This window comes from Ananas comosus, linkage group 25 (genome assembly GCF_001540865.1).
Source record: "Ananas comosus cultivar F153 linkage group 25, ASM154086v1, whole genome shotgun sequence".
In the NCBI taxonomy this organism is placed as follows: Eukaryota; Viridiplantae; Streptophyta; class Magnoliopsida; order Poales; family Bromeliaceae; genus Ananas; species Ananas comosus.
Genome location: NC_033645.1, coordinates 317,816 through 342,932, shown reverse-complemented (window position 1 = coordinate 342,932; position 25,117 = coordinate 317,816). Strand labels below are relative to the sequence as shown.

General features: G+C 36.5%; 4 protein-coding genes across 5 annotated transcripts; 3 read left to right on the top strand and 1 right to left on the bottom strand.

Moving 5' to 3' along the window:
- Positions 1,054-4,746, top strand: LOC109703632 (transcription initiation factor IIB). The gene is made up of 7 exons (XM_020224328.1): positions 1,054-1,484; positions 2,141-2,165; positions 3,097-3,226; positions 3,320-3,450; positions 3,599-3,687; positions 4,048-4,124; positions 4,197-4,746. The coding sequence occupies exons 1-7, from the start codon at positions 1,132-1,134 to the stop codon at positions 4,328-4,330; spliced, it is 939 nt and encodes a 312-aa protein (XP_020079917.1). The 5' UTR covers positions 1,054-1,131; the 3' UTR covers positions 4,331-4,746.
- On the top strand, positions 7,368-12,752 carry LOC109703482 (triosephosphate isomerase, chloroplastic). The gene is made up of 9 exons (XM_020224086.1): positions 7,368-7,659; positions 8,837-8,863; positions 9,677-9,746; positions 10,333-10,456; positions 10,769-10,853; positions 10,983-11,115; positions 11,218-11,391; positions 11,893-11,975; positions 12,485-12,752. The coding sequence occupies exons 1-9, from the start codon at positions 7,450-7,452 to the stop codon at positions 12,539-12,541; spliced, it is 963 nt and encodes a 320-aa protein (XP_020079675.1). The 5' UTR covers positions 7,368-7,449; the 3' UTR covers positions 12,542-12,752.
- Positions 17,746-18,540, bottom strand: LOC109703589 (dirigent protein 23). The gene has a single exon (XM_020224258.1). The coding sequence runs from the start codon at positions 18,453-18,455 to the stop codon at positions 17,898-17,900; it is 558 nt and encodes a 185-aa protein (XP_020079847.1). The 5' UTR covers positions 18,456-18,540; the 3' UTR covers positions 17,746-17,897.
- Positions 20,276-24,614, top strand: LOC109703628 (methyltransferase-like protein 16). 2 transcript variants are annotated; one of them, XM_020224324.1, is made up of 8 exons: positions 20,278-20,617; positions 21,124-21,329; positions 21,443-21,812; positions 22,185-22,392; positions 23,086-23,193; positions 23,282-23,377; positions 23,490-23,559; positions 24,362-24,614. In XM_020224324.1, exons 1-8 carry the CDS (start codon positions 20,355-20,357, stop codon positions 24,430-24,432), a joined length of 1,392 nt encoding a protein of 463 aa, XP_020079913.1. In that variant the 5' UTR covers positions 20,278-20,354; the 3' UTR covers positions 24,433-24,614. The 2 variants fall into 2 exon arrangements, 1 of the variants encoding a protein (XP_020079913.1); XR_002213990.1 differs by lacking the exon at positions 24,362-24,614 and having other exon boundaries at positions 20,276-20,617; positions 23,086-23,152.

The window sequence follows — 25,117 nt, the reverse complement described above, 5'->3', positions numbered from 1 at the left end:
GACTAGGCAAATGATATCGAAAAACGCGAAATTTATTTCTAGGTACTTCAAATACTCTAGATCAACTCTAACGGAGCGATCGTCGATTCGAAAGTCCGAACATCGAAAACAACTTGGAAGCACGGAGGGCTCCATGCTTCCAGAAGTATACCAGCCCTCTATATATATATATATATATATATATACATATATATATATATATATATATATATAGAGTGAGGCTAACGGAAGGCTCCGTGTTTCCAGAAGCATAGTAGCCTCACTCTATATATATATATATATATAATCCAGATGCTATTCTTTTAGGATAATAGGGACCTTCGTCCTATCAAATCGTTTTTTATGATAAAGAATTTGAATCGATGATCGGAACCGTTGAAGTTGATCTAGAGTATTTGAATTATCTAAAAACTAAATTTTATAAATTTTAAAATTTATTTACATAGTGATCAAAGGGTTGCAAAATTGACAGTTTTTGACAACCTATATGAGCCGTTTGCTTGTTTAACGATATAGAGTAATCCAAACCGGTTGAATTTTTGATAGAAAATTCTTTATACTATTTAAATAATGTTCAATAACTCTGATCGTAAATTGAGAAAGTCCAAGCTCTGTTTTCAAAAGGTTATTTGATTTTGCTGTTCATCTTTCGACTCTTTGATGGACTTGATAATAATTTTTAAAAATTATAAAATTCGGTTTCTAAATGATTCTAATAGTATAGATCAATTTCAACGGTGCTGATTATCAATTTGAAATTCCGATCATTTAAAATAATTTGATAGGATAATGGCTTCTATCTTCTTAACAGTGAAGCAATGCCAAAAGCAGATAATAGTTAACTAACTAGGTGCAACATTTGGAAGTTCCCTGGACAACAAGTTAAAAATTTCCAGAAACTGCAGGAGCAAATTGAAAATTCAAATAGTCGAAGTCAAATAAAGTGGTAGAACAGGGGCTTTTCCATAAAATTTCACAACTCTTCTCTACTCTTTTTACTGGTTTACTACACGACAATAATAACTCCTCGATCCTCTACTTCCTCTTCCTCTTCCTCTCTCTCTCTCTCTCTCTCTCTCTCTTCCTCTTCTCCTCTCCCACGGAGCTCGGGGGGGAGGTGCGGGGGCAACAATGGGGGACGCGTTTTGCCCGGATTGCAAGCGGAGCACGGAGGTGGTGTTCGACCACTCGGCGGGGGACACGGTGTGCTACGAGTGCGGGCTCGTGCTCGAGGCGCACTCCATCGACGAGACCTCGGAGTGGCGCACCTTCGCCAACGAGTCCGGCGACAACGACCCCGTCCGCGTCGGCGGCCCCGCCAACCCCCTCCTCACCGACGGCGGCCTCTCCACCGTCATCGCCAAGCCCAACGGCACCCAGGGCGAGTTCCTCACCTCCTCCCTCGGCCGCTGGCAGAACCGCGGCGCCAACCCCGACCGCTCCCTCATCCTCGCCTTCCGCACCATCGCCACCATGGCCGATCGGTGAGCTCTCCCTCGGCCCTCTCCCGTGCTTCAATCGCGGCTCGATTTCGTGCGCAATGCGCTGTACTAGGGTTAGGGTTTGGTCGGAACGCGGTCGATTTTCGATTCGATTTGGGCGTCTAAAGTCGTTTCACGGTGCTCGTGATTCAGAATTAGGGATAGGGGGTTGAGGGGTTTGGTTTTGGGTTTGATCTGATTGGGATTTTAGCGAGCTTAGGATGAGCGCTTTCTATGATCGCAGGATTTAGGGTTTCAGCATATCGTTAGTGTTAAAGATGTTTTTTTTTTTTTTTTTTTATATAAGTTTTGGGAATAGGAAAAGAAAAATGTTTCCTTTGCTGCTTTAGTATTTCGCGGAGCTTCCTGGTGAAGTATTGTCGAATTTGTGGTAGATGATTTAAAACATTATTGAGGTGTGGCGGTTTGTATTTATAGCACCTCAGTGCTCTGCTTGCTACATAGTTCTCCTCGTTTCGTCAAGCGGTTATTTGATAGTCGAATGATGAAATACATTTCCAAATGAGAGAGATTAAGAACGATTATATACATATATGATAGAAGGTGTAGAAGCTGTAACCCCTCGTTGTCTTTTTCGTTCTTTCCAAATAATGTTGTTTATAAAGCAAATACTTATCTTGTACCTTTTCTTGTTCCAGGTTGGGTCTTGTTGCCACTATTAAGGTAAGAAATTTGCACTTCAATCATTCTGAACTGTAAGTATTGCGTGAATTTTTATCACTTGACATAAACTAGTATGAGATGCTGATTCTGACTAGGTTTCTTCCATTTTCCGTCTAAGTTAATGATCGACTAGCAGTTAATTGTAAATGTAAAAGGTATCGAAATTTCAAGTTTCACCATTAGTTATGAGAAAATATCACAATTCTCTTCATACAATAACTATATTTTAAGTTTTTTTTTTTTTTTTTTTTTTTTGGTAACCACAAATTAGGGGTTATAATTCTCTTTGAAATCATATAAGTTCCACTAAGATTCTCCTCTTCTCGAATGTCATCTTTTATTAAAGTTTAAGACTGTTAAAAAAATATACAACTTTTCGTTGTATCTGTGATAGCATTCAACCTCTAAATGGAAGGAAAGCATCTATTGTGCCTGCTAATGTTGTTCTATTCATCAAGTTCTCGTTTTATTTGGTCAGTAGGTCTTGTAATCTCCTACCAAACCCACGCATACAACGTTATGATCAAATACAACCAGATGTAACATGCTATTCCTTTTGTGATATGCGAGCTAACACTTTCTAATGCAACTTGATTGAAAGATGCAATCCCTATAAAGACATCTTAACTGTGAAATTTGTTTGGAATGTAATTTTACAATTCATTCCTAATCTGCGAGATCTCAGTAGTTTCTATTAAAAATGCTTTATATTTGGACACAACACCTTGGATTTGGTCCTATTGAGTGTCATATATGTGGGCAACAATTTGTTTCATGAGTACTATGGAGTTTGTACTTATGTTGTAAATGAGCCAATTTAAGTTGGTTCCTGGGTGATCATGCTGGACCCAGGTGTCTGAGCTTCCATTTAATATAATGCTTTGAATTAATTGTTGTGTACTTAACAAGAATTCCTATTTCTTTTCTCAAGGATCGAGCGAATGAGATTTATAAGAAAGTGGAAGATCTCAAGTCCATTAGAGGGAGAAACCAAGATGCGATCTTAGCTGCTTGTCTATACATCGCTTGTAGGCAAGAAGATAGGCCCCGCACTGTGAAAGGTAGATGTATATAGCTAATCTAAACTCTGGATATATGTCACTTTTCTTACTTGTTCCCCATAAGTATTTCTTTTTTATTTCACTCCAAACCAGAAATCTGTTCTGTTGCTAATGGAGCAACAAAGAAAGAAATTGGGAGAGCAAAGGAGTTCATAGTAAAGCAGCTTGAAGGTGAGATGGGCCAATCGATGGAGATGGGCACCATACATGCAGGAGATTTCCTGGTTAGTTTCAAGCATTCATTCTACATCTCTTTCTATTTTTCCATATTGTTTTGGAATCGATTTTTTTTGCTTTCGTATTCTATATGGTATGTTAAAGTATATTGGTCTCTGACTTCCTTTTCTTATTTTGGCTTTCTTGAATTTGCAGAGACGTTTCTGTTCACATCTTGGCATGACAAACCAAGCAGTTAAAGCAGCTCAAGAAGCAGTTCAAAAGTCTGAAGAACTTGATATACGGTACTGTTGGCAGTGCCCTGACAAAGGGTTTTTTATCTTGTCATCAAAGTATAATAATTGATTATTTCATCTTGAGACGGGTGGGTTGGGTTGAATTGTGGTTGGAACTGTGATATGTTAGCTGGGTACGGGTTCGTCCTTCAACTGGCCCAACCTGTCAGAGTTGCACCCCTTACCATCGAGCAAGTGTTTGGGTGACGTAAATTGCTTGTACATTGTTTTGCATCATTACTAGAAAGTGTACATTTTTTCTTTGAAATTCGAAAAACGATGTAAAGTATCAGCAGTTCTTATGATTCTTTCCTGAACATTAGTTCGGAGAAAATGTTTTTACATTCTGCTCTTTGCACACTTATGCAGGCGGAGTCCAATATCGATTGCGGCAGCTATAATTTACATGATAACTCAGCTATCTGATGACAAGAAGCCCCTCAAAGGTTCTACAATTATGAATCTCCTGTTTGGTTCAGTTGCTTTATTCCTTGCACTAACATCGCTATAATTCGCAGATATATCCGTGGCCACTGGAGTCGCCGAAGGCACCATTAGAAACTCTTACAAAGATCTCTATCCCTACGCATCGAGGATCATTCCGGCCTCTTACGCGAAGGAGGAAGACTTAAAGAACCTCTGCACCCCCTGAGGAGGTTGTCAGAATATTCAGCAGAATGATTCAGAAATTTGAATTTGTCCTCGAAGGCGGTACTGCACTTCACCACGTGATAGATTAATTTCAAATTCTTTTCTTATGATTCCAACGGGCCGATGTAAATTTGTACTTTTACCGACCTGGACCTTCGAGCCCGAATTAGACGGAGTGGCGTCGAAAGATTGCTATGAAACCATCGCTTCATTAGGCCTGTTGGGAAACTGGAATCTGTTTAAGTGAACGATATGGGCTAAACTCAAAGGTGGCCTTGTGTTCAACGGAGGCGTTTCCGAGTCGATAACACTACTATCAAAGAAGATCTATGTTCCATATGTTTAAAACTTGAAAAAAAATAGGGGAAGAAGAAGATAATTCAAGTTCTTGCTTGTGGTCCTTATTTTTATGTCTTACCGTAAGGACATTTTTTAACCCTCAATTCCGCTAAAACTTCCGAACATTTTCTGAATCTTTCCGAATTTGATTTGATTTTTTTGACAAAATTTAATTGAATTTGAATTGGGAACTGGATCATTCAGTTTTGCCAGTTGAAATATGAAAGAATCTGGTGTTTAGTTTTCGTGTATTTCCTGTTTTCCTCTATTTTTAAGGCTGTTTAGAGCATTAGACCGACTGTTCTCAGTGCAAATGGTAAATAGTTTGGTGATTGATATCAGAGGTTCTAAGTTTGAAATTTAGTTGTTTTATATTTTTGGCTAAGTTTATTTCTAAAAAATAAATGCAGGGAATAGTATATTCAAGGATTTAAGTACCGTGGTATAGGGTCGTGTCGGAAATTTGCCGGCACGGTGCGTGCCGAGCTGTGCCAATGCGTGCCGGTCAAAAAATTTTTTATATGTTGACACATAATAGAATGAAATATTTATTTTCTTTAGCAACAAAATATTTTAATTATTTATTATATTTTTTTATCATATTTTTTGAATTTTATTAAAAAAATTATTTACTAATTTAAAGAATAGAGAATTTTGAACTGTGATCAGCATAAGGTCTGTATCGTCTCAGTATCTTGTTGGCATGGTACAGTTGATACGGTCCGTGTCGACGGGCACTTAAAATCTTAGGTATATTATCTTTCGTTTAAAAAAAACAAAACAATTGGAGTATTAGAGATACAAATACAATTGAAACTTGGGTAAAAGATGGGAGAACTCCTATGTAATTTATCCAAATAACCCGAAAGAAAACTAGGGTATCTTTTATATATATATATATATATAGAGAGAGAGAGAGAATCAGGCTACTATACTATCAAGAGTATCAGAGTTTAAATACTATAGTTTTGTTTTTGATTTTAGAGTGTTCAAATTAGTAATTCACACTGTTAAATATAATCTGAAGTATATGAAATTTTTAGAAATAAAATTTTAATTTTTTTCGATGTCGTTTACTTAGTAAGTGTATCATATCAAATTGAACAGTAAAAATTGAACAAATTTTCAGATTTAGGATTCACACTATAAAATTGATGAGTAACGGTCATATTGGACTAATAGATTATTGGTGGATCATTTGGGAGACCAAGACTAGGGCCATCTTTCGGATGACAACCCAGACCCAAGTCTTGGAATCTACAAGATTAAACAGTTGACGAATTAGTAGGAGAAACTTAGCTCAGTGGAGAGGAGACACCAATGTAATAGCTTTTTTTTTTTTTTTTCTGTTTCGTTTTGCCACAAACGAGGCCTGTGATGCCTCATTCTTGTAGCTTAATTTATCTTTTGAATAAACGAAGCGGGTAGCGCTACTTTTTTCTCAAAAAAAAATTAAACAATTTTTAAAATTTGATGATAGGACTTTTGAATTTAAGATAAAAAAAATACTGTTCTTGATCTAGATAGTTTAAAGTATTTTCTAGCAAAATTTGAGTAAATTTAAATTTTTCTATATTGTTAAATTACAAACTCGCTATAGTAATCTCTCCAAAAAAAAAAAAAAGACTCGCTATAGTAGTTATTGAAAATTAATAATTTTGAAAATTTTTTATCATAAAGTAAACCATGTCGAAAAAGTATAAAAGTTTATTCCAAAAAATTTTAAATACCTTAAATCAGTTTGAACAGTATGAATCATTAATTTGAACACCCTAAGATCAAAAATGAGACTATAGTATCAAAGTCTTGATACTATAAATAGTTTAAGACCCTAGCGCGCACTCTCTCTCTCTCTATATATTAAGGACAATGTTAAGTCTACACCTATTTTGGATTATAATCTTACAATCTTGCTCAACCAATGACCCTTTTTTTTTTACTAGTCGATGGTAAACTCTACAATCTCTTAGATAAGGAGTTATAGGTATTACAATCTCTGAGTTGCAAACTTAATATTTTTCCATCTTTAAAGATTAAATTCTATTTTTGGTTATCAAACTTTAATTTTATATAATTTTTAACTAAATTATTCTAAATAATTTCTACAGTCCAATCTAATTGTGTAAATAATAATGTGGCGCTAATACAATAATGTTGTAACGGATAATATGATATTCATTAAAATACTATATCTCTACTACATTAGTAAAATATTAATATACAGTTAATTAAATTGGATTTTATAAATTAATTATAATAATTAAAAAAATTTAAACCAAAGAAACAATTATGCATTTTTTTAAAAAATTTGAGGACCAAAAATACAATTCATTTTTTATTAAAAAAAAAAAGTAAATATGGTATCTTAACCTTATCCAAGAGGGTGTTGTTAAGAATCACTCTGATCCTATGATCTATCTCATGGTTCTCATCGCCACCTCTTAAATCTCTTTCCAATCAAATTCCAACTACCACCAAGATTCAGCGTAATCTCCGAACAGGAAAATCCGTACGACCACCACTAAAAATGCGCCACGACGCAGGAACCACGTGGCTGTTCGCTGTTATGTACCGATCACCGACCCCACCAAACCATCCGACCCAACCACCACCCCTCGCGATCTACGACGGACACGTGTCCGAAGGAGAAGGGCTCTCCTCTTTATCCTCTACCTTCAAACACAAAGAAGTAGCTCAGAGCGAGGTAAAAAAGAGGGGCGGAGCTTTTCTAGGGCAAGGAGGAGGAGGAGGAGGAGGAGGAGGAGATCGAGGGCGACAACAATGGCGGCGTCGTCGTCCTCGCTCGCGTCGCACATCTCCCACAACTTCGCGGGGCTCCGCCGCGGAGGAGGCTCCAAGGGCGAGCCCTCGTCGGCGTCGTCTCCCTCCACCAACGCCCTCTTCTTCGATCGCGCGGCGTCTCGTCTCCGCGTCGCTTCTTCTTCTCGGAGGCCTCCGAGAGGGGTCGTCGCCATGGCCGGATCGGGAAAGGTGGCTCCTTTTTTTTCGCGATTTTTGCTTTCTTTTTGATCTTTTAAGGTCGATTTTTGGTGGATATTAGTGTATATTGTTTGGGAATTTGGCGAATAGATAGATGGATATTGGAGATTTTATGATAAATTTGAAAACTTGGATCTGATTAGGAAGATATGTGTAGTATAATGTATGAGTTTAAGTTAATACAACATATCAACTATAGTATTTAGAAAGAAAAGCTAGTGATTTTTTTTCCATTATTCCTCTTAAAGCCTAAAAATTCTACATTGTTTGCTGTTATCGATTTATCCAAACCACTATATTAACTGATTTTCTTTCCTTTCTTTGTTTTTCCCAGATCAAAATCACATTTTTTAGTAGAAAACTGTAATAGAATGTGTCTCAGTTTAATAGTTTATCAATGTTGGTTTTTTCCTTTTAAAATATCTTGTCAGATACTTTTGTGTTGCTTACCTTATGGTTTAATCTTTGAAAGCTTAAGCAAGGCACTTCATCTGGCTGGGGCTTGATTAATTAGTGCATGCGAAAAGAGACTACATTTTATCTTCCTTTTGTCTTGTTTGTTTTAGGGGGGAAAAAATGTATCTTGTAACAATATCTGCTATTTCTCCACTTATAAAGCATGTTTGGGGTCTTGGTGAATTACCGAGAGTTCTTTCCTTTGCTCCATCACCCTGGTTCTTGATCAATAACCACAAATTTTCTGATTTCCTGGCAAAGCCAACATTGTCTAAATGAATTGGTTATAAATCTGATATCTTACTTACTGTTAAAGTTGGTGAAAACTGTTAAAAGTAAGATAACCTTTCTGCAGTGTTTAAGATATAAGTATACTTGGCCATTAACAACAAACAGTAGAGGCCCAACAGGAGATCTGATAATAATGAACTAAAAACTTATATGTAATTTACTTCTTCTTGTAGCAGGAGATGCGGATCATGTTTTTTGTTGGGTCTTACTTCAGTTATTTGACTATTGTGTTCGGCCTTTTGAATGAGATTGTGCTTGAGAGGCTGTCTTTTGCCCTGTTTCAATGCTGCCCATGTTGAACATGTGCTCTCCTCTGGAGCAATATTTACATCTTGGTTCTCATGTACTAATATAGATGACTTGTCTGATTTTTCTCTGTTGTATGCTCTCTAATGCCTCTCTTATTCCCTTTTTTTTGCAGTTTTTTGTTGGAGGCAACTGGAAATGCGTGAGTACTTTGTCTTGCTTTACAATATTTTCTCTTTGTACTTCTCTAAGTGCCAATGATACGGTCTCATCACGAGGGCGCGGGTAGGGAAGGGATATTGTGGATTTTGTGACAGTAGGAGCAAGAAACCAGCTTGTTAACTGAAAGAGTTGAAGCTTTTTTGCAAGTTAACTCTGAAATGCTCAGCAGATATGCTTAGCTTTATGTATGAAGATTGATGTTCTTTCTGTTATTGGTCCTTTCTTTAGGTTACGCTAATATCATATGGTGCTTGTATATAAACATACATGGAACACCCATAGACGGGTTTATACACACACACCGCATAGACACACATGGAGAAAGAGAAAGAGAATACCTGGGCGGGGGAAGGAGGGAGAGAGGGAGAGAGTAAATAGGGGACACCCGTAGGCGGGTTTATACACACACACATGATAGACACACATGGGGGTGGGGGGAGAGACTGTTCAGTATGTTTTATGTTATAGGGCAACTGAAGAAAGCTAACTCTTCAACGAATGACAATGGATTTTCCATTATGCCATAAGAATGAGAATATGCAGACTTCATTGCATGGTTACCTTTGACCGCTTTTAGTGCCGGTATTACTACATTTCACATCATTTTCATATTGTTCTTTCCCTGTTCACACTTTGGAACCTGGTAAAGCGATCATAAAGGCTGTTGAACTGTGACGTTATGTTTATGCTTTCATCTTTCAAATTGTTGATCGTTTGTCGTACCCTTTTCTTTAATTTTTTTGTATATACCTAATTGACTAGTTGATATATTGTTGATATATTGTGTGTTTAGAATGGAACAAAGGACTCTATCAGCAAACTTGTCTCTGATTTGAATGGAGCTACATTGGAAAATGATGTTGGTATGATTATCAGCTGCTTCTTGTTGTCCCTATCAAATGAAGTTCCTATTTTCATCTGCATCGCTTTATTTCTTTTGTAGCATATGAAAAATTAAAAAACATTCTTGACTTCTCAGGTGCGTACGCACATGGACACATTGTCACCGTATAACAGCAAAATACCCTACAAACAGAGATTTGTGTTTTGAAGGGGGGGGCGGGAACCTTGGGGAATGTAGCGTCCCTCCCCTCCTCCTCCCCCCTCCCCCCACCTCTTGAATGCATTGCTTTCTATGACCCCCAATTGTTCAACTTTTATAAGCACATTCCAGGTCTATCATCCCACTGCATATGACTGAACAGAGCATTACTTCGTTTCAAACTCTCCAGTTGACTCTCCATCTTTTTTAGCTTTTTTTCGTTGTAGGCTACATACGTTAGATATAGTATGTTCATATTATTATCTGGATCTCAAAATTTGGTCTTTAAAGCTCTCGATTGTACCAAGAAAGAGTTATTTGCGTTCTGCTTTTTTTTTTTCCTTTGTTCATTTGCATGCTTGGTTTTACAAGATTTCTTAGGTCTCTGTTTTACGGTGGAAATGCAGATGTTGTCGTAGCACCTCCATTCGTATATATTGACCAGGTCAAGTCTTCACTGACTGATCGTGTTGAGATATCTGGTCAAAATGCTTGGGTTGGAAAAGGTGGAGCTTTTACTGGAGAAATCAGGTAAAAACCTGTTAAACTTATCTAAATTGTATTTCTACTGGAGCTTTTACTGGAATGCACCAAGAATTAAGTTTTTACTTTGCTCTTTCTTAATTATATCCCAGTATTGCACCTACTTATTGATATGTAGTCCATAATTTCTATCTATAGGTTCTAACATATTTTTTATTCATCAAACTATCTGTAATTTGCGAACTAACACTAGATTCGAAATTTTTTTTTTTCCTCTTCTTTTACCTGAAACAACAACATTGACTTTCGATTTCTTGAATTACTTATAGTTTATCCATATGCAATCTTTTTTACTTCCAGTGCTGAGCAACTGATTGATGTTGGCTGCAAGTGGGTTATTCTGGGGCATTCTGAGCGCAGGCATATTATTGGTGAAGATAATGAGGTACACTATCCTGAACACTACTCTTTTCTCATATACAGCCCACATTGTAGCAATCTAAACATATCAATACGGTTAGGTGCTAAGATATTTGAAGTGGTCATAATATGGTGTGGCCTTTTCTATGTGCAGTTTATTGGTAAGAAGGCTGCGTATGCCTTGAGTCAGAATCTTAAGGTTATTGCGTGTATAGGAGAGAAGCTCGAAGAAAGGGAAGCCGGGAAAACTTTTGAGGTCTGTTTTCAGCAGTTGAAGGCTTTTGCAGGTAATGATTTTGTAATTTTATTGTGAAGTAGCTTGTCTTTAGTGAAGAAATTTTTTTTAATGAAAATCAATTCTCATACACGCCTTTTGAGTTATTGTTCAGATAGTATCTCAAGCTGGACAGATGTTGTTATTGCGTACGAGCCAGTTTGGGCTATTGGCACCGGAAAAGTGGCCACTCCCCTGCAGGCTCAGGAAGTGCATGTTGCTGTCCGCGATTGGCTGAAAAAGAACATTTCGCCTGAGGTTGCTTCTGCTACTCGTATTATCTATGGAGGTAAGTCTACCATCTCTCTTTCTCTATCTCCGTCGGTGCATATTCTATAAGGTGAGAAAGTTATATTTAGAATACCCACTTTATTCTAAAATTTTAGGTATTCATGTTAGTTTGTTAATTGTAATGTCAGAAACGATCCAGAAGCTTTTTGAGTACCATTTTTTAGCAAGCATGATTATCAGTGTCATTCACCCAAAAAGCCTTTAGTGATACTTATTCGCTCACTGAAACATCTTACTTTCAAGGCACGATACACAAGCCAATGGAAAAGTAACTTATCAGTTGCATATGGGAGATTTCATGTTACTAAAGTATTACTATTCAAAGGAATATGAAAGGAATGTTCATCAACCTTTCCCTTTCCAAACCTACGTTGAAATTCACGATGCATGTAAACCTGAGTGAATAGTGTGATATGTATCTTCTTTGCTTGCTTTCTATGCTATGCTAACATTATAATTGTATAATGAACCGAGCGATAATTTATGCTTCTATTAACAGGTTCAGTAAATGGGAGCAATTGTGCAGAGCTTGCAAAACAAGAAGATATTGATGGATTTCTTGTCGGAGGGGCCTCATTGAAGGTATTGTAATGTAGCACCAAATTAATCATGATCTTACCTCGTCCTTTATAGTGATTCACAGCTTAATTAAGTTAGAATGTGACTTCATAGACTTCAGAGCACACTCAAATTCTGGAAATTTGAAAGTGGCCTTCAGTTCACTAGAATTTAGCACTCTGAGAAGCACAACATCTTCTTTAATATAGTTTTATTCCACATTAATATAGTTTTATTAAGACTAAGATATTAATAAGTTAGATATAAACAAGATTTTAATGATGCTCAGCTCTCTTATTTAAAAAAGAAGAACACTTACTTCCAATGTTTTTGTGTTACCTTTTGTCTCACAAATTGGAACTAATTATTGTCAAAATCTCGCCATCTGTATTACTAATTTCCTTTGTTTTTATAGTGTTCCTGTTGAGTTTGGTGCCATAATTGATTCATTTTTCCCATGAGATTATGCCATAATACCAGAAATTTGACACCTAGAAGTTCACCTATTCAAATGTCTTCCTGCGTTTGTGCAGGGCCCGGAGTTTGCCACTATTGTGAACTCGGTGACCTCAAAGAAAATTGCTGCTTGATGATCCTCCTGATCTGTGAATACCATGAATAAGATCGAAAAAGCAGGCAATCTGAATGTTTGCGAGCATTTCTGTATTATCGGTCATTATTATTTTTGCTAATTTTGTAGCCATCTATAGAATAAGACATTTTGTACTCATTATTATTTCTATAACTGAGGGACAATCAATAATAATTTTTCCTCGATTGATCGGAGGACGTTTATCAGAATTCTCTGTGCAGTATTTATCAGATATAACATTTCGAATGATTTAAATTTGATTTGGTGTGTGCAATAAGTTTTTTCGATCTAATGATGACATACCAATTAAGCTCTGAATTGTTGGATCACTGCTTTTGTTTGTGTGCAACACCTTTCTTTCTACAGCCCTCTCTAATGAAAGTGTTATTATGAAATTGTTGAGTATTTATCCGAGGATACATTGAGTCTGATTAGAGTGTGTATATATACTATAAATTTGATTAAGATTCTGATGAATCTGTTTTGTAAATAGCAATTTAGCTCTTTTGCAGCAGCACCATATGGATGTGACTAGTTTGGATAATCCAAAATTAACGAAATAGATTTTTTATTTTTTATTTCTTTTTTATAGGGAAGAGAATTAGGGGGCTAGATTGTTTTGGAATGAGAAATGGAATGATGAATCATTGAAAAATATTTGGTCCATTATCAGAATGAAAATTCGAAGTTTTGAAAGATGATTTTGATTAGGAGAAAGAATAGTGATAAAGGAAGTGCAGGGGGAGACGTTTGTGATAGAGAATTTTCGGTAGTTTTTTTTGGGAATGGATTAATATGAAATTTAAAGAAAGATTGGGTCATAATGGATTTGGCCATTTTCATTTCAGACTAGAATAAAAGTCGAAATTCAATTTTTGTAAAATAAACAACAATTATCAGAATCAATGAATTATATTCTGATTCTATAGTTTAAAATAAGTTAACAAAAATGCCCTAGATGTTCTTAGTGTGTGCAATTAATGACCTTGTACCAAGTATACACTCCGAATAAAAGAAATTATTGCAGGAACCAAGAAATTCAAATACCCAAGCAGGACAAGGCTAAAATGCAGCATCTACGTTTCTGAGAAATTTTATATTCTTTTATAACCATTCATGCCACAGTTTATTACTTTTCTTTATTTAATAACTAATGGATTACTGAGATTTGAGTCTCCAATTTTATTTTTTGAGCGCGTATAAACAAAACCGAGTCAAAAGTGAGATTTATAATGGATTGAACCCTAATTTCTAAATAAATGTAGGGTCATAGTCAAATAAAATGTCAAAACGGCACGTAAAGATATAATTTATCATTTTCTTAAGATCGTAAAAATTATATTATAGCTGAACCTGCATAATTTATCGAACATAAATAGAAAAAATTATATCTCAACTAAACCTGCGCAATCATATATTGGGAGATGCATGGGGCTGGATTTGTGCAGGTCTAGTTAATCATTCCCATGATGATATATATATATATATATATATATATATATATATATATATATATTAGTGCATCCGGTAGTGCTTCTGGAAGCATGGAGCCTCCGTGCTCCAAGTTGTTTCGATGTTCGGACTTCAAATCAACGATCGCTTCCGTTAGACTTGATCTAGAGTATTTGAAATATCTAGAAAATAAATTTTGTAATTTTTCAAATATCATTTGCCTAGTGATACCGAAGTGCTCAATTAACGGTTGAAAATAAAAATCTTACAAAAATATGATATACATTAAAATTTTAGATCAAAGTTATTGATCTTGTTTTATATGGTATAAAGATTTTCTATCAAAATTTCATGTGATTTGGATATTTCTACACACCGTTAACTTGCAAACGGCTTACTACGGCCATTAAAATTATTGATTTGAGCCCCTTCGATCACTAGGCAAATGATATCGAAAAATTACAAAAATTATTTTCTAGATACTTCAAATACTCTAGATCAACTCTAAGGAACCGATCGTCGATTCGAAAGTCTGAACATCGAAAACAACTTGGAAGCATGGAGAGCTCGGTGCTTCCTGAAGCATGCCAGCCCACTATAATATATATATATATATATATATATATATATATATATATATATATATATATATATATATATATATATACACACATTAAAATACTTAAGATAAGGGCTTCTTAATTATCTCCTAATCCCCTTAGCTAATGGGACAGGTTTTTCACTCCAATCACACAAATACATACATGCCATGTACCCCCTTTCTCAACAGATCCACTTAAAGCCCCACTAAATCCATCCCACCAATATGCACCTCTCCCATTACTAATGTCTCTTTCAGAAGATAAAACTATTTCCTGCACCAGATGCAGCTCTATCTGCCTAATTAATCTTACACTTCAATCTCAACCATCTAAAATATATCCTTTTTTTAAAAAAAAAATCAATATAATTTGATTGTGGTTGGACAATAGAGATTAAAGCGCGAGATATAATGAATGACTCAATATGTATGTAAAAGGCATGATTCCCTCATAGCTTAAGCTTTTGAAAATTATCGATTGTTTTACATTTTTTTATAATATGTCAGAGTTAAAGATTCTAAATTCGAATTCTATTAGATCTGCAATCTTATCTGATTCAAGTTCACGTCTTGACGTAAGATGAAGCATTGAATATTAATATGGAAAATATATATGAGCAGGTGTACACGATAACTTAAGCTAATTGTTTCATATATTTTTTTTCATATGGTGCACAGGATATACGAGCACACTGGGTATAAGCAACAATTTCTCCTTTACAACAGAAACCTCCTACTCCACTATAGAGCATCAGAAACATGCACCAAACCTCCTCTTAATCCCCATATACATATGTGTGTAGTTATATATATATATATGTGTGTGTGTGTGTGTGACATGCTCCATTATTCATATACCCCAACTCAAGAACCAAGAAACAAAACTAACCAACCATGAAGCACTCCTCTTCTCTCCTCCTCCTCCTCCTCCTCCTCCTCTCCCCACTCTCCAAAGCCACCACCATTACCAGTTACAACCACTTCGACGACTTCGCGGGCGGCGACACCGGCCTCCCGCTCGACCAACCGCCGCCGCTCCCCCCGCCCATCCCCGACACCGCAGAATCTCCACCAACCGACGACGGCGGCGACGGCAGCGACAATGGCGACACAACTCAGCTACTTCCCCCGCCGCCGCTGCCGCCGTCGGAACAAATCGAATACACCCCTCCATTCTCCGCACCCTCCGGTATCGACCTGCCCCCGCCGCCATCGCCATTTGGCGTTCTCCCTCCGACTATCGGCGGGAGCGGATCAGGAACTGCGCTTCCGTTCGGGCAACCGACGTCGAACGGCTTCGGGCAACCGCAGCAGCAGCAGCAGCAGCATCCGTTATCGGGCTTCGGGCAACAGCAGCAGCAGCAGCAGCAGCAGCAGCTGCAGGGGTTGAACGGAGGGAGCCAATTACCGTTGGTGGATAACACTCCTTACGACAGTGGGTGTGAGAGAATCAGAGAGGGAGTGGTTATGATGCTGTGTTCGTTTGTGGTGTTCTTATATATATGATGGTGTGATGTTTTATGCATGGTTGATGTGTTTTATGTATTATATATATATATATGTTGTTTACGTACGCGATTATTGGTTAGCATTGGGTTTTTATGATCATCATGTTGCTTATGAGCTTATCATTTGTTTTTGCTACTAATTAAGTAGCGAATTGTACTACGTGCATATATGCTTCTTCAATTATAAGTGAAGCAAATCATATATATTAATTATATGTTTATTGCATTTTAAATTTATTGCGTTTTTCATCTTATATTCCCTCTTGTTTGTGGATAAATTTACAAACTCCCTTCTTGCATGCACTTTATTTTCTTTCTTAATTACCTTGTATAAAATTTTGCCCTAATTTGAATTTTTTATTGACTTAAAAGGACCAGCATTCTGTCTTGTGTCGAAAAGTTAGATAGGACCGACCGACTAAGTCATGTTTGAAATGACAGGGGATCATGTTGAGCCGAATTATATTTGTAGTTCGGCCACGTACATCTCAAATTGAGACCCATGGCACTATATGTACGATTTAAGTAAATTAATTGTATTTTTTTTATAATTTGAGTTCTTAAAATTAATGATTAGTGCTAACGATTCGACTATTTTATCACTGTATCGAATGGGCTCAAAGATTTGTGATGGTCGTTGAATTGGACCGTAAAATTTTATAAACATGAGTTGATTGATATCCATTATTATATTCAATAATCATCTAAATTAAATAAGTAACTCGATAAGTAGCTCATTTTCATAACTTTAATTATGCAGAACGTTTCCTTTATTTAAGTTTTAGATATATTATATAAGTTGTAACCTAAATAATTGCTTAATTATGGAATTAGTACACGTCAAATATTGATCATTTCGGTGAAGTTTTTACATTCGAATTTAATAATCATTTTAAATTTTCGACCTTATTTGTAATAGTGGTAAAATACAGAGTTTAAATTGAAGTAAAATTTTATGCAAGGTGATGATAGTGGCACGAAACAAAATGCAAAAGAGGATTTTGTAATTTAGCCTAAATTTTTTTATTCTTCATGTGTGACAAAGATATATGAAATCAGCTTTATTGCTCATGATAAGTTAATCTGTTGCTCCTTGAATTTTACTCTAATTTTCAATGCTTAAATGAAAAAAATAATTTCAGATTTTAAAACCAACTATTCCCTGACAAAATTGTCAGAAAAAAAGTATGCTAATCATTAATTTTAAAAGCTTAAAATATTAAAAATATATAATTAATTTACTTAAAGCGTACCGGCACAATGTCTAAATTTCAATTGTGATTCGGTCCAATTAGTCTCTTGCCACTTCAAACATCACTTGGTCCGGCTGGAACTCCCGCCATTTTGGACGTGACTCGGCGCACCCTGACCTTCCACTACACGGAAGGATGCTAGTCCCTTTATGCCAAGGGTAATTGGGATATACAGGGACTAAAATTCTATTACAAATACTCGAATTTAATTATTTTGGACCGATAATTTGAGCCCAACGAGTTGTTAGTACTAGCAATCTGGATCATTATAATATGTTTGCACACATCTCAAGGCAACTGCATATTCTCTACTTTTTTTTGGGGGGGGGGAAGATAGCATGCTACCCGGTTTATTCATTTCTTTTAGAAACAAACTTAGCTGAAAATATAAAGAAATTAGGCTTCGAACTTGCAATCTCGGATACCAACCACCAAGTTTTTTGCCATTTGCGCTGGGGATGGTCAGTTATTCTCAACAATTTTTATCGGATACTCATGCATAATAACCTAATTTAAAAGGTACTTACAAAACAAAGAGTACTAATGCACCACGGTCACATTGTACTCTACAACAGCATCCCCAGTTACAGGATTCAGAGAATAAGTTTGGGCCAACGCCACTCCGTGGGCCAACCGGAACGCACCCGTGCCGCCGACGACCGGAATCTCGCGGACCGGGTGTAGCGCTAGGTTCCGGCCCAACACACTTATCGAGCTCCCGTTGTACTCCCTGTTGGTGAACGCAAAACTCATCGACATAATAAGGCCCACCTCATTTTGGCCCGCCGACCCGTAAATCCCCTGGGCCCGGCCCACAACGTTAGATGTCGGGTCGGGCCCCTCGGTTAGCGGATCATCCGCCATCATCACCATACCGAAAAGAGTCGGCGACCGGTCCGTGCCCGTCGCCTGGGCCACGCGGACCGCAGTCGGGTCAGTCCCGCTCACGGTGTCCTGGAAGTAGAAGTGGAGATCTGTTACCTGCTCTGACTTTATGCCGGTCAGGCGGAGCCCCTGACTCCAGGCCTCGAAATCGTGGGTTCGACCGACGACCGCGAGATGGAGGATGGCGAGGAAAGCTATGATAGTCTTAGCCATCTTGATGCCCTTTGTGACTACAAAGCATTAGTTGGTAACATGTATAAGGTATTAAAATATTGAATTTATATGCCTATACATTTGAAATTATTTTGTTACTATATAGTAAGGACTAAGGAGGCTTGGGCTTTGGGGGCTATGTGGTTGAGGAGATGGCCAAAGAAAGAAATTGTGGTTGATTGGTTTGATGTTGTGGTGATGGTAGGTCACTAAAAAGTTGAGATTTGGTTTGAAAACCAAGTGATCCTTTTTCACTTTGAATGGAAAATTTTGAACTTTAAAGCAAGAGATGCATATTGACATAGGTGATCTATTTAACTACACAAACACAGCCCTCTTTGCATATTTGTTCCAATTACCTTTCCAATTTGATCAGCCTAAGTTTAACCATATGTAACAAATTCTTGGACAGTGTTTGATGGTTGTAGAATCTTGAGTGAAGTTTCACTTTGTTACTCATCTTTCTCATTCAACATTCAACTTTTCTGGCTAAAGACAGATTGGTTGGTACTCGAAATCTCAAGTTTAAATTTTAATTAATTTATATTTTCAACAAAATTTATTTTTAAAAGAAATAAACAAAACAGATGTATAGCATTCTACCTTTCTCTCTTTCAAAAAAAAAAAAAAAAAATCAACTTTTAAAAGTATTTTTTGTTTCATTTATTCACGTTATCTTTTTTTTTTTCTTTATAAAAGTTTATTCGTCCCATCATCGTGTCTTATATTTAGGCTTTGTTTGGAATTAATTACTGAAGGACTATATTATATGCAGAGAGAAAGTATAATATAAAAATATCTAAATTAGACTACTATACTGTTAATAGTATTCAGTCATTAGTGCTATTAGATTTTCGATTTTTGAATGAAAAAATATACAATTAGGATGATAATGGCCCCCTAGAGTTAAGTGGTTGGTTAGTGAAATAATATGATTTAAGGGGTAAAAATTGTTAAAGGGATAGATCTAATAACGAAAAATNTCTCTACGAGACTACAGAAAATATATTATAATCGAGTTCAAAATATCATATTTATTTTCATATATAATATTACGTTCCATATATAATAATAAGTCGATTATAATATATTTTCTGTAGTCTCGTAGAGAAGTAAAAGAGTATATTTTTATATACTTTCACTTAAATTTGTTTTGCATATTAGTGTTAGATAAACTTTAATACTAAATGGACCCTTAACTTCGGACTATCATTGAATTGTAATTTTATCCACACTTCAAAACTGCATAATTAATTTTTGCAACATAAGATGGATAAAAGGCTGATAAATGTGTTGTATACAACCGTACAAATGCAGTGGAGGTGGCATTATTTTTGCTTATTTTCTCAACTTTTTATCTTTTGCTCACCAGCCGGCTGGTGTTCGACTTGAAATGAGTTCGAGATCGCTAATTTAATAAATGAGCCGAACATGATCCAAAAATTGAATATGGTTGGGATAAGCTAACTCATATTCGGCATGATATAGTTCATCTATATAAAATAAATTTTTACTAGTTGAAATTTTCAATTATTAGGAAAAGATTTTAATTATTTATTTTTTTTTAATTTTTTCACTCAATAACGAAGCTTACAATTTAATTTGTTGTTCATAAGCTAGTCCGTGATATTTTAACAAGTCAATCCGTTCTCGGCTCGTTTCCAGTCCTAACTCACATCAGTAAAATCTAAGGGGAACAATCTAGCTCGTTCTTGGTGAGTCAGTTTGCGTATATAAAATAAAATTTTACTAATTAAAAATTTCAAATTATGAGGAAAAAGTTTTAATTTTTTTAATTTTTTATTTAGTAATAGAATTCATAATTTAACTTGCGGTTTCTTCTTCATCGTCGTCCTCCTCAAAACCCTAGCGACACCGGGCGGAGCCGCCGCCGCCGCGATGCCGAGCAAGAAGCGGCCGCGGCCGCGGCCGCGGCGGCGGGGGGTGGGCCAGCCCCCGGCGATGCACCCCCGCAACAGGTACACGGAGTCGCCCCCGGACTTCGCCCTTCTCGCCTCCCTCTACCCCTCCCTCCGCCCCTTCGTCTCCTCCCCCTCCTCCTCCTCCTCCTCCTCGTCCCGGGCCTCCATCGACTGGACCGACCCCGCCGCCACCCGCGAGCTCAGCCGCGTCCTCCTCCTCCACGACCATGGCGTCCACTGGTGAGCACCCTCTCCCCGATCCCCTCGCCCTTCGCCTCGTTCCGTTCTTCGTTACTTCGTAGTTGAACATCTAATAGGGTTTCGGACAAATTGTTAGTTAACACGATTCGGCAATAATACGACAGCGGAATCACACGGAAATAGTTGGAAATTGATGTTAAAATTTCAGCAATATATATATATATATATATATATATATATATGATAGTTACTGCGCAACATGTTAATATGCATTGATGATGGAGTGATATGCGATGAACAGTAGTATAATTTTATCCTAATGAATCTATGAACTTATATAATCACCTAAAAAAACTATTTATTTTTTTTATTGAAGAAAAAGTGGGTTTTTATCAAGGACCAATTATACGGTCGGAGTTTACTATATGCAACGAAATTTTTTAGGGCCTTTTGGGAAAATACAAAAATGTAACGAACTATTCATTTATACAAATGTGAGGGTAAAGTTTGCGAGTTATTTGCGAATTCACTAACTAGGTTTTCAGGTGGATACCTGATGGGCAGTTATGTCCCACCGTGCCGAACCGATCTAACTACATCCACTGGATCGAGGATCTCCTTGCCTCTGATCTCATCCCAGAGAGCTCGGTCTCGGATGGTAGGGTTAGGGGATTTGATATTGGGACCGGAGCCAATTGTATTTACCCGCTCTTAGGTGCATCTTTGCTCGGTTGGAGCTTTGTTGGATCAGGTAATCCTTTGAGTTTTCTGCATAGGAAATCCTAAAATTATTGTGATGTAATTAGCATAGTGCCTTTTGAATCGCAGTATGACAAGAGAATTGCGGCGGCTTTTGTTTTGTAGATGTGACTGATGTGGCTCTCGAATGGGCTAAGAGGAATGTGGAGAGCAATCCTCATCTTGCAGAACTAATCGAAGTCAGAAATGCGAATGATTCATCTTCTTCTGTCATAGACAACACTGAATCACTGGAGTTGGAATCGAAGAAGGATTGCTATTGTGGGCCACCTATCCTTCTGGGTGTTGTCAAAGATGGTGAAAGTTTCGACTTTTGCATGTGCAATCCTCCATTTTTTGAGAGCATAGAAGTAGCAGGACTTAACCCAAAGACTTCATGTGGGGGAACTGCTGCTGAGATGGTTTGCTCTGGTGGAGAGCGGGCTTTCATCACTCGAATCATCAAAGATAGTGTTTCTTTAAAGCATTCTTTCAGGTGTGATTTGAGCATTTCTACATTTTTTGGGGTCAAATTTAGTCCCTGAAGTTTGTCTCTGATTTCAACTTAGTGATAGTTTAAACTGTAATAATTTAGTCCCTGAAATTCGTTCTTCATAACATTTTTTGTCCTTTTGTTGCTTTACTATTTGACAAGGCAACATGTCAACATCGTAGCTATATTTTGCTTTGTCAAAATTGAAACTTTGAAGAAAATTCATAATCATGATAAAACTACAAGGATTAAGCTATTAGAATTGAAACTTAATAGCGAAATAGAAGTCTAGGTGGAACTTCACAAACGGAATTTGGTAATTATTTGATGTTGCTCTTAGTGTATCATTAAATTGATGTTCATTGTGGCTATTAGGTGGTTTACATCAATGGTTGGGAGGAAAGTGAACTTAAAATTCTTAGTGTCGAAAGCTCATGAAGTTGGGGCCTCCGTTGTAAAGACTACAGAATTTGTTCAAGGCCAAACGGCTCGATGGGGTCTTGCATGGTCTTTTCTCCCTCCAACCAAAAAGTTTATTGCAGCAAGTGCACAAGTGAAGAATCATAGTTCTTTCATGCTTGAGGTTGCTCTGTTTTTTCTTCTTCATCTCATCCTGTAATACTTTGCTGTCTTCCATTTCGAAGTATATTTGCAGCTAACTACTAGCTTTGATTTGTCAATTGGACTTGAATTAATTCATCCAATGTGTAACATTGATTATGAAAGGTGTGGTTACATAGGATGAATTGACTGCACCTAAATATATCCTGTTAAAAGTTGGATTCTTGATCATGTAGTAGCTTTTGATGTTTGAGCTGAGTGCATGAGAGTTGAACTATTTTAGTGTCCTGCAGTGTTCCAACATCTTTGCCCTGTTAGTATGCTCCTACTGCAACTGATATATCATGTACCATTGACCAACAGAACATATGTTCTATTATTAGTGTGCCGTGTGAATGGTTTGGTGGAGCTTTATGTTCTCATATCTTGCAACCCATTGTATGTGTTTGGTCCTTTTATGGTTACTTGCTTGTTCCTTTTCTGCTGTAACCTAATGATCTCATACAAACCCCAATCTCTAATCAATATGAGTTTGAGCTATCCATTTTTTTTTTTTGATTAATATCACCTTTTGGCCATAATGAAATTGTAAGCATGATCCTTGTCATCTGGACTTTACATGTGAACTTTCTAATGAGCAAAATTATTCTTTTCTGAGTAAAATTTCTCTTTGTTACTTTGTTTCCTGCTAACTTTGACTGTTCTCATGCTTCAGGGCCTCCAACGCCAGATTGGTGCATTTCAAATATTGAAGTCAGTGGAGTCCTTTTTCATAGCTATTGGTGCGTCTTGTAAATCTGATTTGTCGACATTTTGTGTTAATGTAAGGTCACATATTTTTTATGTTTATGGCCATTCAAAATGTCATTATTTGCCATTATCTAATCTGGAAGTCTATGGTATTTTCATAGGTCACAATATCAGATGAGCAGACTTGTAATCTTTCTAACAGTGATGTATCAAACAAATCAGATTGCGCAACTAATGGAATCTCCTTCCGAGTTTCAGTATGTAAATTCTTATTCTTTGAATTTTTTATTTTTATTTTTTAACTTTTTAGTGTAATGCATGTTGTGAGTCTTTTGACTTGGCTTACATGGTTTTATTTTTTATCTGTAGGTATTTGAGCAAATTCCTGGCACACTTCTAGTGAAAGGATCATCACTGCAGAAAGAGAATTTACCTTCTGGTACTTCTCTGCTTATTTTAATATTTTGAAATTAAAAATGTTCCATAGGAATATTTACTGAATGTCCCGTTAGACAGGATTATTTTGTTTGATTTAATTACTTTTCTATGGATTTTCTGTCATAGTGCTGCTTTTTTTCCAGCTGCTGCTTGAGGGAGGGTCCGTTGTAGGTTTACATTCTTTTTTTTTTTCACATGATTCAATAGATGTGCTTTAAGATGAGGGTAGAGCTACTCTGTTCTATGGTGATAAGAATCCTTTCATATTCAGCACGAGAATAGGAAGGGGATCTAAAATGTAACAAGTACTTGCTCTTCGTCATTCTTTTAGTTGTGGATATGGACTTCTCCTGATTCGACCGGAATATGAGCCCTAATATCATCACCCTTCTTGTTGATGCAGAAGGAATAGTTAATGCCATAAGAGTAGAAATTGTATTTTTCTACTTAAATACAATCGGTATTTGAGGTTAAACAAATGTGTATCCCTCAGATCATCTACTGCATTGTTCCTTTACGTAGTACGCGGAAATTATAAGCCTGAAACCCTCATGGTTGTGAAGTTTCTAAATCGGTAAACTGTTGTAAGATCTTGTGCTGAATGTATGAATGCCGAGCAAAATTTCCAGCTTTATCTCGAGACAAGTTGTCCTGTAGGTTTGCTGCTTTCGCCATTGTTTCTAAAATCATATGGATGCTTCGATCAAATTGCATTTTCCGTGGCATTTTCAATCTCAAACTGGTACTTTTTACCATGTTCTTGTACGTCGTGTTAATCTTATACAGCCTACTTTTCTCAACAGGATTATTCTCGTCATTGTTCTCACAATTGGAGGAAGCTTTAAAGACGGAGTTTGTCCATAAGTCCCCTTGAAACTGAATCAGCGGAACTACCGTCGGACGCGGATTAGTTTTGTAGATGAGAGTCGCAATGTAATACAGCCTTTTTGTTTTGTACATATGTCTTATTGTAAAAGATTTCAATTGTAGCGGCGACCGTGCTATTTAAATGGTATTCAAACATTTCCAATAGAAGATTTGGTCTTAAACGGTAAATTGACTGCATGAATGGTTTGTTTAGTTTTCACTCTTAGATCTTGCAGACAATTGAAATGTTGAATTCTGAGATTTCGTTGCTCAGTAAACATTTTCCGTGCAAAGTGCGGAAGAACCAAAAAGTATGTCATTGTTTCGTTACGGCATTTGGTAGGCAAATCTTAGAAGAGCAATGCTGCATGTATATCTTACATCTTTTTCATCCAAGGATTATTATCTTCTACTTATTTTGATTCAATTGTCCAGCCTTTTAAAATTTTAATTTTAGTATCTAAACTTTTAATTTGTTTGATTTAAATAATTTGATGCTTCTTCTAATATAAAATTAAGTTAATTATTTATTTTAATAAATTTACAGTTGTGTAAATTGTATAAAATATATTGATTAAACCTGTAAAAATAAACGAAGCATTCAAAATTTAAATTTAAAGAATCACTAATCGGCTCCAATCAAATAAATCGAAAGGTTAGATAGTAAGATCAAAATTTTTAAAAGCCGAATA

Excerpts from the sequence above, each read along its gene's own strand:
- LOC109703589 (XM_020224258.1), bottom strand. The coding sequence starts at position 18,455 with ATGGCTAAGACTATCATAGCTTTCCTCGCCATCCTCCATCTCGCGGTC.
- LOC109703632 (XM_020224328.1), top strand. The coding sequence starts at position 1,132 with ATGGGGGACGCGTTTTGCCCGGATTGCAAGCGGAGCACGGAGGTGGTG. Across the intron at positions 1,485-2,140 it reads ATCGCCACCATGGCCGATCG|GTTGGGTCTTGTTGCCACTA; the intron begins GTGAGCTCTCCC and ends TTCTTGTTCCAG. Across the intron at positions 3,688-4,047 it reads TCTGAAGAACTTGATATACG|GCGGAGTCCAATATCGATTG; the intron begins GTACTGTTGGCA and ends ACACTTATGCAG.
- LOC109703482 (XM_020224086.1), top strand. The coding sequence starts at position 7,450 with ATGGCGGCGTCGTCGTCCTCGCTCGCGTCGCACATCTCCCACAACTTC. Across the intron at positions 10,457-10,768 it reads GCTTTTACTGGAGAAATCAG|TGCTGAGCAACTGATTGATG; the intron begins GTAAAAACCTGT and ends TTTTACTTCCAG. Across the intron at positions 10,854-10,982 it reads TTATTGGTGAAGATAATGAG|TTTATTGGTAAGAAGGCTGC; the intron begins GTACACTATCCT and ends TTCTATGTGCAG.
- LOC109703628 (XM_020224324.1), top strand. The coding sequence starts at position 20,355 with ATGCCGAGCAAGAAGCGGCCGCGGCCGCGGCCGCGGCGGCGGGGGGTG. Across the intron at positions 22,393-23,085 it reads ATAGTTCTTTCATGCTTGAG|GGCCTCCAACGCCAGATTGG; the intron begins GTTGCTCTGTTT and ends CTCATGCTTCAG. Across the intron at positions 23,560-24,361 it reads GAAAGAGAATTTACCTTCTG|GATTATTCTCGTCATTGTTC; the intron begins GTACTTCTCTGC and ends TTTTCTCAACAG.